We start from the raw sequence: 15,156 nt of genomic DNA on the forward strand, positions 1-15,156 counted from the left end.
CCCTTTTTCTCCCCCCAAGTACTGGGAATGAAACCCAGGGGTGTTCTACCTTCAAGAGACGACCCCAGCCCTATTTTTTATTCTTTATTTTGAGACAGGGTCTCACTGAGTTGCAGAGGGCCTCACTAAGTAGCTGAGGCTGTCCTCGAACCGCGATCCTCAGGTCTCAGCCTCCTGAATGCTGGGATGACAAGCGTGCGCCACCACGCCCGGCTCATTTTTTTTATTTTGTTACTAATATTTTTTTCTTTTTATATGACCTATGCTGGCCTTGAATTCATGATCCTGCCTTCCAAGTAGCTGGAATCACATGAGGGTGCTACCCTCCCAATTTTTTTTTTTTTTTTTGGTGGTACTGGGGTATCTGGAAACCCTTCTACCTCTGCGCTACACTCCCAGACACCTTTTTAAATTTTTATTTAGAAACAGACACCTATTTTTTTGTATTTTTATTTAGAAACAGGGTCTCTTAAGCCAGTGTGCTGGCTTCGAACCCGCGTGATCCTCCTGTCTCTGCCTCCCAAGCGCGGGGATTACAAGCGTGCGCCACCACGCCTAGCTCCCTCCCAATTCTTACTGACATTTTATTCCTTTTGTGTGTGTATGTGGTACTAAGCACTTTACCTCCAAGCTAAACACTAGCCCTTTTTAAATGTTTTGTTTTGAAACAGGGTCTCATTAGTTTTCTGAGAGCCTTACTAGATTTCTTAGGCTACCCTTATGCAATCCTCCTGACTCAGCCTCCCGAGGACTGGGGTTACAGGTGTGTGTCCTCACACCTGGATCAACGTCTCACTACTGACAGTGAGCCTTCTGCACACACCTCTTGTTGGTTACCATACGGCCACCGAAGCTGGATGATGGCAGCATACAGACGGATCATCCCCGACATGCGTTTCAGAAAGTTGTCTTGCTGTTCCACCTTGGAGTCCTTCACTTGGTAGCCAAGCATCCTATGCGGGGAGAAGCAACTCAGCGTGACGAGGACTAAATATCAGGAATTACCTTCCACTGGGCGTGGTGGCGCATGCCTGTAATCTCAGCCCTCGGAAGACTGAGAGGGATGGCATGTTCAAGGACAGCCTCAGCAAGGAGGCTCTCAGCAACCTCGTGAGACCCTGTTTCTTTGTATTTTTTTTGGTGGTACTGGGGTTCCTGGAAGCCCTTCTACCTCCAGTATACACTCCCACGGGCTACACTCCCAGACCTATTTTTTAACATTTTTATGTGGAAACAGGGTCTCAAGCCAGCGAGGCTGGCTCCGAACCAGCGCGATCCTCCTGTCTCTGCCTCCCAAGCGCGGGGATTACAAGCGTGCGCCACCACGCCCGGCGTGAGACCCTGTTTCTTTTTTTTTTTTTTTTTGGTGGTACTGGGGTTCCTGGAAGCCCTTCTTCCTCCGGGCTACACTCCCAGACCTATTTTTTATATTTTTATTTGGAAACAGGGTCTCTTTAGCCAGCGCGGCTGGCTTCGAACCTGCGCGATCCTCCTGTCTCCGCCTCCCAAGCACGGGGATTACAAGCGTGCGCCACCACACCCGGCCTTAAATAAGAAATAAAATTGGGATGGGAGTAGAATGTCTCTGGGTTCATTCACCAGTACCACAAAAAATAAAAAATAGAAATTACTTTTCAAAGCCAGATATGGTGGCGCACGCTTGTAATCCCAGTACTTGAGAGGCTGAGACAGGAGGATCGCACAGGTTTGAAGGCAGCCTCAGCTACTCAGTGAGGCTCTCAGCAACTTACTGAGACCCTGTTTCTAATGAAAAGTATAAAAATAGGTCTTGGAGTGTAGCCGAGAGGTAGAAAGCCCCTGGGTACCATCCCCAGTACCACTAAAAAAAAAAAAAAAAAAAAAAAATTACTTTTCATGGTACCCCAGTACCACCAAAATAAAATTAATAAAAGTTATATTATTATATCTATCATTATTATTCATATATTATTGCATATTAGTACCTCTGTAGGTATACTTTTTATGATACTGAAAATGGAAACCAGGAACATTCGACCTCGGAGCTACACCCCTAGCCCCCTCCCGCCCTCCCTCCCTTCTCTCTCTCTCCCTCTCTCCCTCTCTCTCTTTCTTGGCACTGGGGGTGGAACCCAGGTGTTTTTCTACCTCCGGCTTTGAACCTGTGTGATCCTCCTGTCTTAGCCTCCCAAGCGCAGGGAATACAAGCATGCACCACCACGCCCAGCTTATTTTTATTTTTTGGGTGGTACTGGGGATAGAATCCAGGGGCATTCTACCTCCAACCCATACCCCCAGCCCTATTTTTTAGTCTTTATTTTGAAATAGGGTCTCACTGAGTTGCAAAGAGCCTAAGTAATAGCTGAAGCTGTCTGGGAACGTAATCCTCCTATCTCAGCGTCCCAAATGCTGGGATTATAAGCATACGCCACCACGCCTGGCTTACATGAAAAATATATTTTCTTTTTTTGTTTTTTTAGTCTTTTTTTTTTTTTTTTGAAACACGGTCTCACTGAGTTGCACAGTGCCTCGCCAAGTAGCTGAGGCAGTCTGCAAACCACAATCTTTCGGGCACCGCCTCCTGAATGCTAGGATTACACACATGCGCCACCACGTCCTGCCAAAAAAAATATTTTCATGTAAGGTATTTAAGAGGAACTGAGGTTCAAGGTATATAAGAGGAACTAAGAAAAAGAAAAACAAATTCCAATCCTATTTATATTCCAGTCATCACCCCAGGGAAAGTGAGTAAGGAGAAAAACAACCTCACCGCTGATAGTCTTCCAAAGCCATCCCCTCCTTGAAAGCCGGATAGAAAGGAACAGAGTACGGACACTTCCTGTGCAGGTGAGCGAGGATGAGGTCCCCCACTCTGGGATGAAGCTGCCAGATCCCAGATGCCACAACTGCGATGGGGAATGCTGCTTCGTGATGAGAGGCCACCTCTTCCTCGCCTTGTTTCTGACAACAGAGATGGGTATAACTTTAAACAAATACCTGAGAAAGGCTTAAATGAATGTGTGCACCAGCCTCTTCTTCCCATGCCTCTGGGATTCTTACCACAAATTTCTCTGCCAGTTTGTACTGGACAAAGTCCAGTCCCTGTGGGTTAAGTGTGACAGACACAGAGCGCCCACCAGATTGGACAGGCTTTCCTGAAAGCAGACTGTGGATCTTGTCAAAGATCTCCTTCAGCTTCGAACCTGGGCACAATACAGAGACAGTCAGTGAGAAGACTCAGCAGACAAGGAACATGGCAATCTTTGTTTTTTTGTACCTGGGAATGAACTCAGGTGCATTATACCTCTGAGATCTACCCCCAGCCCTAATTAATTAGTTAATTAACTAATTAATTTGTGTGTGTGTGTGTGTGTGTGTGTGTGTGTGTGTGTGTGTGTTAATGGGGATTAAACCTGAGGCATGCCGATCTATATGCCTAGCCCTTTTTTATTTTAAATTTGTGTGTGTGTGTGTGTGGGGGGGTACCAGGGATGAAACCCAGGGGCACTGTATCTCCAAGCTACATCTCCAACTCTATTTTTTAGTCGTTTTATTATTTTTTTAATTTATATTTTGGCAGGTTTGGAGATGGAACCCAGGGGCATTCAAACTCAGAGCTACACCCCCTGACCTATTTTTTACTCTTTACTTTTTACTTCCTATTTCTTTTTTTTTTTTTTTTTTTTTTTTTTTTGGTGCTACTTGAGGGTAGAACCCAGGGGCTTTCTACCTCCGAGCCATACTTCCAGACAAGCATGTGCTACCATGCCCAGCTGGATCTTCCTATTTTTAATTCTTTATTTTGAAACAAGGTCTCACTAAATTGCAGAGGGCCTAAGTAGCTGAGGCTGTCTAAGAACCTGTGATTCTCCTGTCTCATTCTTCCAAGTACTGGGATTAGAAATGTGCGCCATGCCTGGCTCATTTTCTTTCTTTTTTTTTTAATGGTACTGGGGAATGAACGGAGGGGTCTCTGCCTCTGAGCTATATTCCTACCCTTCTTTATTTTGAAACAGAGTTTCGCCAAATTGCTGAGTCTTGCTAAACTGCTGACACTGACCTTGGACCTGTGATCCTCATGTCTCAGCCTCCCAAATACTGAGACTAAGGAGTGCGCCACTGCTCTGGCTCCATTTTTCATTTTGACACAAGGGCTCACTAGGTTGCTCAGTCTGGCTTCAAACTTGGCAATCTTGCCTCAGCCTCCCAAGTAGATGGGATTACAAGCGGGTGGGTAAATGGTTTAAACTAATTCTTTTTGTGGTACTGAAGGTGGAACTAGGGGCTTTTCTACCTCCGGGCTATACTCCGAGACCAATTTTATACTTTATTTGGAAACAGGGTCTCAAAAAGTTTCAGAGAGCCTCACTAAGTTGCGAGGCTGGCTTTGAACCCGTGTGATCCTCTTGTCTCAGCCTCCAAGTACTGGGATTACAAGCGTGCGCCACCACGCCCGCTAACCTAATTATTAAGTGATATAAATGGCAAATAAAGAAAGAACGGTGTTAGGTAGTGGTATCGATCACATGGGCTCAGGTGGATATGCCTAGAGGAATAAGTCACACCTCTAACTCAAAATGATTTTTCCCTCCCTGGGTCGTGCCTTCCTCAATCCTCAGAGACACCAAGTGGGTTCCTGAGATAGCACGAACCTGAATTACCCCTGGAAGGGCCAGGCAGTAAAGATATGTTTCCCAGCGTGGTGTGACTGGGGTGGAGGAACCCTCTGAGCTGGGGCCCAGTGGAAGGCTTGGCTCACTGAGGTATGCCCTGCAGGGGCTGTGGTGCCTCTCGCTCCCCCTCTCACTGCCTGGCTGCACAGGTGAGCAGTTGGGTTCCACCCCACGGCCAACCCTGGCCTGATGTGCTACCACAGGCCCGAAGCAACAGGGCTAACTGGCCTGCACCGAAGCCTCTAAAACTGAGCAAAACTTAGCCTCCCCTCTCTTTAAGTTGATTTTAAGAAGAACCTGGAAAGTAATGCTGCTAGAAAGACACAAGGAGCTGAATTTCATAGAGAATGGAGCAGGGAACAGTGCCAAATGGAAATATGAGGAAGATCTGAAAACAAGGCTAAGAGCTAGAGGATGGAGGGGAGTTTACATTACCATGTGAGAGACTCAAGTATGTGCTTAAGGCTGAGGAGAAGGAACTTGTGAAAAGGAGTAGCTGAGCTAGGCATGGTGGCACATGTTTCTAATCCTAGTACTTGGGAGACTGATACAGAAAGAGCACAGGTTCAAGACCTGTCTTAGAAACTTAGGGACACTCTCAGCAACCTAACAGGACCCTGTTTAAAAATAAAACATAAAAAGCTGGGCGTGGTGGCGTATGCTTGTTATCCCAGTATTTGGGAGGCTGAGACTGGAGAATTGTAAGTTCATGGCCGGCCTCAGCTACTGAGTGAGACTCTGTTTCAAAGTAAAGAATAAAAAAATAGGGCAGGGGGTATAGATTGGAGGTAAAAATGCCCCTGGGTTTCATCCCCAGAACCCCTAAGAAAATTTAAAAAATAAAAAGGACTGGTGGTGTAGATTAGAGGCAGAATGCCCTTGGGTTCAATCCCCAGCACCACACACACACACATACACATACACACACAAAAAAAAAAACCCCAAAAACCCACCAAATAATGACTCCATCAACAACAACAAAGAAACAATGACTACCCTGTTACCTTCTATCTGCTGAAGAGGAAAAAAAAATAGGATGCATATAGTTTATTTATACCAGATACAATGGCTGACATTTCTTAGAACAGACTTTCTTGTGTGTGTGATGCCGGGAATTGAACCGAATCCTGTCACATACTAGGCAACTGCTCTACTACTGTTTCACATTTCCTAGCCCTGAACATACTCTTTTCACAGGAACCTACAGCTAAACAGATTTAGAGATTAAAAAAACAAGCCGACAAGCTGGGCGTGGCTGCGCATGCTCGTAAACCCAGCATTCAGGAGGTGGAGACTGAATAATCACGGTTTACGGACAGCCTCAGTTACTTAGCGAGGCCCTTCGCAACTCAGTGAGACCCTGTCTCAAAACTAAAAAGACTAAAAATGCCCCTGGGTTCCATCCCCAGTTTCGAAAAAAAAAAAAAAAAAAAAAAAAAGACGATGAAGCTCAGAGCCACGCTTTGGACCTGACCCACCTGCAATGGTTGAGATTTGGCTCACTGGGATGGTGGCAGCCTTTTGAAGGTCCATCTTTATCTTCTTGGCCTGCCAGAAGAAAACAGCATGAAGTGAGGTAGTTTCTTTTTTTTTTTGAAGAACTGAGTAGATGCCCTTAGGAATGTGACTGGCCAGCTATATTCTTTTGGGATGTTAGGCTATGGGGAGCCCCATCAAGTTGAGAATTCCCACCATCACGCCTGCCCCACCTGATTGTCCTTGCTGTTGGTCAGGCCCTCAAAGGCCAACACGCACTGGGCGGAAGCATCCTGCAGCTGCTGATACCACTGCATCGTGCTGTCCTGGACCTTCACCTGGAGGTCTGAGGAGCAGAAGGCAGGCTTTCACAAGAGCTGGTATTTACTGAACACGCTTTATGAGCAAGGAACGGTTCTAACTACTTTCTTTCTCTTTTTTTATTTTTTTGCGGGTCTGGGGATGGAACCCAGGGGCATTTGACCTCCGAGCTATACCTCCTGCCCTATTTTTTATTCTTTATTTTGAAACCAGGTCTCACTGAGTTGCAGAGGACCTCACTAAGTAGCTGAGGATGTCTGCAAACTGCGATCCCAGCATTCGGGAGGCTGAGACCAGAGGATCGCAGTTATGTATTAACTGCTTTAATGGTCACAACAAAAGTAGGAAGGAGATACTACTATTATTTCCATTTATGGAGAAAGAAACAGGAAGGTTAAGTAATTTGCCAAGGTTACACTGCTAGTAAACACAACTAGATTCCCACTACTGGAGCTCAAGGGCCACATTCTCAAACACTATGCTATTCTGATTCTCCTCTATATTATTTTTATTTATTTCTGTGGTACTCAGGATGGAACTCAGGGGCTTTCTACCTCTGAGCTACACCCCAGCCCTATTTTTTATTCTTTATTTTGAAACAGGGTCTCACTGAACTCCAAAGGGCCTTACTAAGTAATAGTTGAGGCTGTCTGCGAATGGTGATCCTCCTGTCTCAGCCTCCCAAATGCTGGGATCACAAATGGTACACCAGCACGCCCAGTTTTCTCCTCTATATTAAATGAACATGTTATCTGTAATTTGCCTAAAATACTCGGCAGCAGCAATACCTAGAATAATACATTTTCTAGATTACACAGACTTTCAATCTTCATAAAAAGTGCTGCAATCTGAAGACAGAACCCACACCAACCAAAACTGAATGTAATTAATTACATTACAAAGTTTTGGAGCCGGGTGTGGTGACACACACTTGTAATCCCAGCATTTGGGAGATGGAGACAGGAATATCGCAATTTGTGGACAGCCTCAGCTACTTAGTGAAGCCCTTTAAATTCAGTGAGACTCAGTTTCAAAAATAGAATAGAAAATAGGGCTGGGGGTGTAGCATTTATTTATTTATTTATTTATTTATTTATTTATTTATTTATTTATTTTTGGTGGTACTAGGGATGGAAACCAGGGGCCATCTACCTCCGGGATACACTCCCAGACCTATTTTATATTTTATTTGGAAACAGGGTCTCTTAAGACAGCTGAGGCTGGCTTCGAACGTGCGTGATCCTCCTGTCTCAGCCTCCCAAGCGTGGGGATTACAAGCGTGCACTACCACGCCTGGCTGGGGGTGTAGCTTAAAGGTAGAATGTTTCTGAGTCCCATCCCTAGTACCGCAAAAACAAGTAAATAAATAATTAAATAATTAAATAGGGCTGGGGTTGTAGCTCAGAGCTAGAATGCCTCTGAGTTCCATCCCCAGTACCTAAAAAAATAAGTAAATAAATAAAGTTTTAGAACCAGACATACTGGCGCACGCCTGCAATCGCAGTACTTGGAGGCTAAGATAGGAGGTCTTCATGTTCAAGGACAGTCTCAGCAATTCAGCAAGACCCTGTTGCAAAAAACAGGGTTAGGGATGTAGCTCAGAGGTAGAATATTCCTGGGTTCAACCCCAGACAAAAAAAGTTTTGGTTAATTGTTCTTCCGGTAGCTTAACATAATATCCAAAACATATTCTTCCACCTTTTCACATTCTGAAACTTGGATCAAGTTACAGAACTGTATCTTCACCAAAACCCACCTTCATTCTGTGGCCCTCCTGGCCCCTGACTGGGGGCCGGCGACTGCCGGTGGGCCCCCGGCCCCTGCTGCATCTGTGATGCCTGCAGCTTGAGGCGGGCCTCCTCTTCATCCCGCCTCTTCTTGTCTTCGTAGGCTCTGCTGATCTCCTGCTCCACGTTCCTGAGGAGTTCCCGCATTTCCTGCAGAGCTCGCTCAGCCTCAGTTTGGTTCTCTGCTGTGGGATAGCCGCCCTGGCAAGGGGTCAGAGAGCGTTCAGAAGCCATTCCCTAGGTGTCCTTGTGGGGCCAAATCATACCTCACACAAGTCAGCATATGCACAAAAATGGAACTTTTGGGTCAATGGAATAGCCCCATTACTATGTTGATACTACTTTCCTGTTCTCATCTTTAAAGATTCACTATCACCCTCTTAAACTTGGTGAGACCCTGTTTCTAAATAAAGAATAAAGCTGAATGTGGTGTCACAGGTTTGTAATCCCAGTACTTGGGAGCCTGAGACAGGAAGACTGCTAGCCTCAGCTACTTAGTGAGAACTTCTGCAACTTAGTGAGACCTTGTTTCAAAATAAAGAATAAAAGCTGGGCATGGTGTCCCACACTTATAATCTCAATACTAGGGAAGCTGAGACAGAAAGATCACAGGTTAGCCAGGCGTGGTGGTGCACGCTTGTAATCCCAGCGTTCAGGAGGCTGAGACCAGAGGATCGCGGTTCTTGGGCAGTCTCAGCTACTTAGTGAGGCCCTTTGCAATTCAGTGAGACCTGGTTTCAAAATAAAGAATAAAAAAATGCCGGGCGTGGTGGCGCACGCTTGTAATCCCCGCGCTTGGGAGGCTGAGACAGGAGGATCGCACAGGTTTGAAGCCAGCCTCAGCTACTTAGTGAGGCTCTCAGCAACTTAGTGAGACCCTGTTTCCAAACAAAATAGAAAATAGGTCTGGGCGTATAGCCCGGAGGTAGAAAGCCTCTGGGTTCCACCCCCAGTACCACAAAAAAAAAAAAAAAAAAAAAAGAATAAAAAATAGGGCTGAGGGTATAGTTCGGAGGTAAAAAGCCCCTGGCTTCCATCCCCAGACCCGCAAAAAAAAAAAAAAAAAAAGGAAAGATGGCAGGTTCATGGACAGCCTCAGTTACTTAGCGAGGCCCTTTGCAACTCAGTGAGATTCTGTTTCAAAATAAAGAATCAAAAATAGGGCTGAAAGCTGGGAGTGGTGGTGCATGCTTGTAATCATGGCACTTGGGATACTGAGACAGGAGAATCACACAGGTTCGAAGCCAGCCTCAGCTACTTAGTGAGGTTCTCAGCAACTTAGTGAGACCCTATTTCCAAATAAAATATAAAGACAGGCGTGGCGGCGCACACTTGTAATCCCAGCATTCGGGAGGCTGAGACCAGAAGATCGCGGTTCACGGAGAGCCTCAGCTACTTAGTGAGGCTCTCCACAAATTAGTGAGACCCTGTTTCAAAATAAAGAATAAGCCTGGCGTGGAGGCGCACGCTTGTAATCCCCACACTTGGGAGGCGGAGACAGGAGGATCGCGCAAGTTCGAAGCCAGCCACGCATGCTGGCTTAGGAGACCCTGTTTCCAAATAAAAATGTAAAAATAGGTCTGGAAGTGTAGCCCGGAGGTAGAAGGGCTTCCAGGAACCGTAGTACCACCAAAAATAATAAAAATAATAATAATAAAAATTAAAAAATAGGGCAGGGGATGTAGCTCGGAGGTCAAATGCCCCTGGGTTCCATCCCCAGACCCACAAAAAAAAAAAAAAAAAAAAAAAGGGCTGGGGGTGTACCTCCGAAGTAGAATCCCCCTGGGTTCCATCCCCAGTACCGCAGAATAAATAAATACATACATACATAAAAATAAAAAATATAGGGCTAGGGGTGTAGCTTGGAGGTAGAATGCCCCTAGGTTCAATCCCTAGCACTGCAAAAAATAAACAAATAAATAAATAAAAGCTGGACGTGGTGGCACACGCTTGTAATCCCACATTTGGGAGGCTGAGACAGGAGGATCCTGGTTCTTGGATAGCCTCAGCTAATTACTGAAGCCCTCCACAATTTATTAAGATCCTATTTCAAAATAAAGAATAAAAAAGAGGGATGGGGGTGTACCTCAGAGGTAGAATGGCCCTCGGTTCCATTCCCAGTACTGCAAATAATTAATTAAAATTAAAATAAAATAGGGCTGGGGGGTGTAGCTTAGAGACAGAATGCCCCTGAGTTCAATTCTCAGTACCACACACTAAAACACACACCAAAAAAAAAAAAAAAATGTTACCAGAGGCTACCTCTAGGTAAGGAGATGACAGGCACTGCTCAGTAGCTGTGTGTGGTCCGGGGATAAAGCCCAGGGGGGTTCTACCCTGGGCTACACCACCAGCCATTTTATTTTATTTTATTTTATTATTATTATTTTTTTCGGGTGTGAGGATGGAACCCAGAGGCATTTGACCTCCAAGCTACAACCCCTACCCAATTTTTTTTTTAATTCTTTATTTTGAAACAGGGTCTCACTGAGTTGCGGAGGGCCTCACTAAGTAGCTGAGGCTGTCCACGAACCCGGGTCCTCCTGTCTCAGCCTCTCAAAGGCTGGGATTACAAGCGTGTGCCTCCACGCCCGACTTCATTCTTTATTTTGAAGCAGGGTCTAAGTAGCCAAGGCTGGCAATGAACTCACCATCCTCCTGTCTCAGCCTCCCAAGTAGTGGGATTACAAGCATGTGCCACCACACCCAGCTCTATTTTTCTTTATTTTGAAACAGGGTCTAAGGGGCTGAGGCTGGCAGTAAATCTATGATCATCTTGTTTCAGCTTCACAAGTACTGGGATTATAAATTTATGCCACTACCCCTGACTATATATATATATGTACTGGGGACTGAACCAGGAACACTCTACCTCCAAGCTATATCCCCAGCTCTATTTATTTATTTTATTTATTTTGCAGGTCTGGGGATGGAACCCAGGGGCATTTGACCTCCAAGCTACACCCCCTGCCCTATTTTTTTTATTCTTTATTGTGAAACCGGGTCTGAGTTGCAGAGGACCTAAGTAGCTGAGGCTGTCCGTGAACAGGGATTTTCCAGTCTCAGCCTCCCAAATGATGGGATTACAAGCGTGCCGGGCTATTTTTTTTTAATTTTTTTTTTTTTTGCGGGTCTAGGGATGCAACCCAGGGGCATTCGACCTCCAAGCTATACCCCCTGCCCTATTTTTTATTCTTTATTTTGAAACAGGGTCTCATTAAGTTGCAGAGGGCCTCACTAAGTAGCTAAGGCTCTCTGCAAACCACGATATTCTCATCTCAGCGTCCCAAAAGCTGGGATAACAAGTGTGCACCACCACTCACAGCTCCTTTTTATTTATTTCGAGACAGGATCTTGTTGTGTTACTGAGATATAATTAAATCGCTGAAGCTAGGTTCTAATCTGCAATCCTGTCTCAGGCTCCCAAGTACTGGGATTACATGCATGCACCACAACTGGTTTAACCTTTTTTATTTATTTATTTGTAGTACTGGGGATTGAACTCAGTTACATTTACACCCTGAGACCTTTTTTTTTTCTTCTTCAGTACTGGTGTTTCTGGAAACCCTTCTACTTCCAGGTTACACTCCCAGAACTATTTTTATATTTTTTATTTAGAAACAGGGTCTCTTAAGCCAGCACAGCTGGCTTCGAACCTGCACGATCCTTTTGTCTCCGCCTCCCAAGTGCAGGGATTACAAGCGTGCGCTACCACACCCCGCCAGACCTATTATTTTTGGTACTGGGGATTGAACCCAGAGGCATTCTACCTCCAAGCTACATCCACAGCCTCATTTTATTTCATATTTAGAAACAGGGTCTCACTAGGTTGCTGAAAGCCTCCTAAAGCTGCTAAAGCTGGCTTTGAATCTGTAACTTTCCTGTGTCAGCCTCCCAAGTACTGGGATTACAGGCATGCACCACCACACCTGGCTCTCCCAGCCCTATCTTCTCTTTTTTTTTTTTTCCTTTCAGTACTGAGGATGGAACCCAGGGCCATTCGACTTCTGGGCTACACCCCAGCCCTATTTTTTATTCTTTATTTTGAAACCGGGTCTCACTGAGTTGCAGAGGGCCTCACTAAGTAGCTGAGGCTGTCCGCGAACCACGATCCTCTGGTCTCAGCCTACTGAATGCTGGGATTACAAGTGTGCGCCACCATGCCTGCCTTATTCTTTATTTTGAAACAAGATCTCACTAAGTTTCAGAGGGCCTCACTAAGTACCTGAGGCTCACCTTGAACCTTCCATCCTTCTGTCTCAGCCTCGTAAGTCACAGAATTACAAACTGGTTCTTTATTTTATTTTGATACAGGATCTCATTAAGTTGCCCAGGATACCCTCAAAATTTCAATTCTCCTGCATCAGTTTCCTGAATAGCTGGGATTACAGGTGTATAACACCAGGACTCCTTAAGGTTTTCCATTTCAAGACAGCAAACAGTCTTTCTGAAAACCCTCACCTCTGATGTGGCGTGAATGATTCCAGAGATGAGGCTGCACAGCTGGTTGCCTCGGGTCCGGAAGGCAGCCAGATCTACCTTCAGCACAGCCTTGTGCTGTTCAGAGGAGTCCAGCTGCTGGCTGAGCTGCAGCACCTCCTCCTGAAGCGCATAGAGGCTCTGCAGGCGGACCTGGGCCTCCTCCTTCCACAGCCGCTCCTGCTCCACCTGCTTCAGGCGCTGCTGCTCTGCTTCTCGGAGCTTCAGGTTGAGAATCTACAGAAAGGGCCACGTGGCGCTGTCTTGGAGGCGCTGCTGGCCTCTCTCTCCGTGCTGCTAAGTTCTAAGTGTTACCTATTTCCATAGGTGGGCTTAGGGGAGCAAATGATTCGCCAGTCACACAGCGACTTGATATGGGCCGGGTCCTCGGGATGACCGTCTGTGGAATGTGACCCCCACTGGTTTTCCCAGCCACTGACCTTGGCCCTGTGACGATGCTCAGCTTTCAGCTTCTCTTGATGGCCCAGGGCTTCTCTGGTGCTGCATGAAATGGCAGAGAAGGATAATCAGGATGCTTCCTAAGGCTGTTCTCCCTCTCGTGACCTCCCTAACTGGGTTACATGAGTCATTTCCCCAAGCTGAGCCATTTTCAAGATTGTAAGTTTCTCTGTCTGCTTTATTTTTCATTAACTAATTTATTTGTGGTACTGGGGATTGAACTCAGGGGCATTCTACCTCTGAGCTATACCCCCAGCCCTATTTTATTCTTAAATTTGAAACATGGTCTCACTAAAGTTGCAGAGGGCCTCACGAAGTTGCTGACACTGGCCACAAACCTGTGCTCCTCTCGTCCCAGCCTCCCCAGTACTAGGATTACAGATGTGCACCACCAGGCTGTTACCTGTTTTATTTGGGTATTATCAACTCTCTCCCCTTGGGATTTCTCTTGGGAAAGAATCCCAGTTGATTGCACAGATGTTCCCAGCTGTAATTAAGGGAGACTCACCTCTTCTCCATCACTTCCCGTAAGTCCTGAAATTCTTTGTGCTGCTTCAGTTCCTTCCGCTCATCAAACCGCTTGAGCTGTTCAGACGCCATCTCCGAGAGGGCTCGCACCTTCCTCTCCTGCTCCTCCTGCCACTGCCTCAAGCCCTCCTGAAAAGGATCAGCACCTCACTCAACTGTCCCTGGGCCGCCCTCCCCACAAATACTCTCAGGACGTGGAACCATCTGCTCACTTCTCAGGAGCTTTGCAGGAGCCCAACTTCAGGTGGACCCTCAACAGATTTAGAAACCTCTTCTACTTTATCCGTACGGCTATGTCACTCTAGGATAGCTGGGAACGGGTACTTAGCAACAAGATATTAAACAGTCAGGTACTTCTAAACTTTCATCCTATATTTTCTTTTCTCATCCCGCTCTTCTTTCCCCCCTCCCTCCCTCCCATCCATCTATCCTCACACTGGGATTAAATCCAGGGACATCCTACCTCTGAGCTACATCCTAGTCCCCCTCTTTTTTTTGTTTTGGTGGTGCTAGATATTGAACTCAGGGGCATTCTACCTCCAAGCTATACCCCCTAGCCGTGTGTGTGCGTGTGTGTGTGTGTGTGTGTGTGTGTGTGTGTGTGTGTGTTACAGGGAGCGAAACCCAGGGGCATTCTACTTCTGAGCTACATCCTCAGTCCGATATTTTTTTTGGGGGGGCGGGTCTGGGGATGGAACCCAGAGGCATTTAACCTCTAAACTACATCCTCCGCCTTATTTTTTATTCTTCATCTGAAACAGGGTCTCACTAAGTTGCAGAGTCTCACTAAGTAGCTGAGGCTGTCCACGAACCACAATCCTCCAGTCTCAGCCTCCGAATGCTGGGATTACAAGCCTGTGCCACCAGGCCCGGCCTGATTTTTTATTCTTTATTTTGAAACAGGGTCTCACTGAGTTGCAAAGGGCCTCACTAAGTACCTGAGGCTGTCAGCAAATTGCGATCCTCCTGTCTCAGCCTCCCAAAAGCTGGGATTACAAGCATGCGCCACCATGCCCGGCACCCCTAAGCCTATTTTATTTATTATTTGGAAACAGGGTTTTGCTAAATTGTTGAGGCTGACCTGCAATATTCCTGTCTCAGCTTCCCAAGTTTACAGATTATAGACAAGCACCACCATGCTTGGCCTAGCTCTTTTTCTCTTCTTCTCTTCTTTCTTTCTTTCTTTCTTTCTTTCTTTCTTTCTTTCTTTCTTTCTTTCTTTCTTTCTTTTGCAGTATGAGGATGAAATCCAAGAAATTGTCCCTTTGAGCTACACCCCCAGCCCTATTTTTTAGTCTTTTCATTTTTTCCCCTTTTTTCCTTTTTTTGTGTGGGTCTGGGAATGGAACTCAGAGGCATTCAATCTCTGAGCTACACCCCTTGCCCTGTTTTTTTTTTTAATTCTTTATTTTGAAACAGGGTCTCACTAAGTTGCGGAGGGCCTCACTAAGTAT

At 45.9% G+C, this 15,156-nt stretch overlaps 1 protein-coding gene across 2 annotated transcripts in view; it reads right to left on the reverse strand.

Moving 5' to 3' along the window:
- Nucleotides 1–15,156, reverse strand: part of GLE1 (GLE1 RNA export mediator) — a gene marked incomplete at both ends in the record, with an annotated part of 32,611 nt that overhangs the window by 7,098 nt on the left and 10,357 nt on the right. Inside the window, 9 exons of one of the 2 annotated variants that reach the window (XM_080709404.1) lie at nucleotides 824–953; nucleotides 2,750–2,940; nucleotides 3,040–3,182; nucleotides 6,131–6,200; nucleotides 6,362–6,474; nucleotides 8,206–8,437; nucleotides 12,698–12,952; nucleotides 13,156–13,216; nucleotides 13,683–13,831. In XM_080709404.1, coding sequence (XP_080565530.1) covers nucleotides 824–953; nucleotides 2,750–2,940; nucleotides 3,040–3,182; nucleotides 6,131–6,200; nucleotides 6,362–6,474; nucleotides 8,206–8,437; nucleotides 12,698–12,952; nucleotides 13,156–13,216; nucleotides 13,683–13,831 — 1,344 coding nt within the window. Of the gene's footprint in view, nucleotides 1–823; nucleotides 954–2,749; nucleotides 2,941–3,039; nucleotides 3,216–6,130; nucleotides 6,201–6,361; nucleotides 6,475–8,205; nucleotides 8,438–12,697; nucleotides 12,953–13,155; nucleotides 13,217–13,682; nucleotides 13,832–15,156 lie in introns of both variants that reach the window. The other variant, XM_080709403.1, reaches the window with a different exon arrangement.

Source organism: Muscardinus avellanarius (assembly GCF_963383645.1).
Source record: "Muscardinus avellanarius genome assembly, chromosome: 13".
NCBI classification, from domain to species: Eukaryota; Metazoa; Chordata; class Mammalia; order Rodentia; family Gliridae; genus Muscardinus; species Muscardinus avellanarius.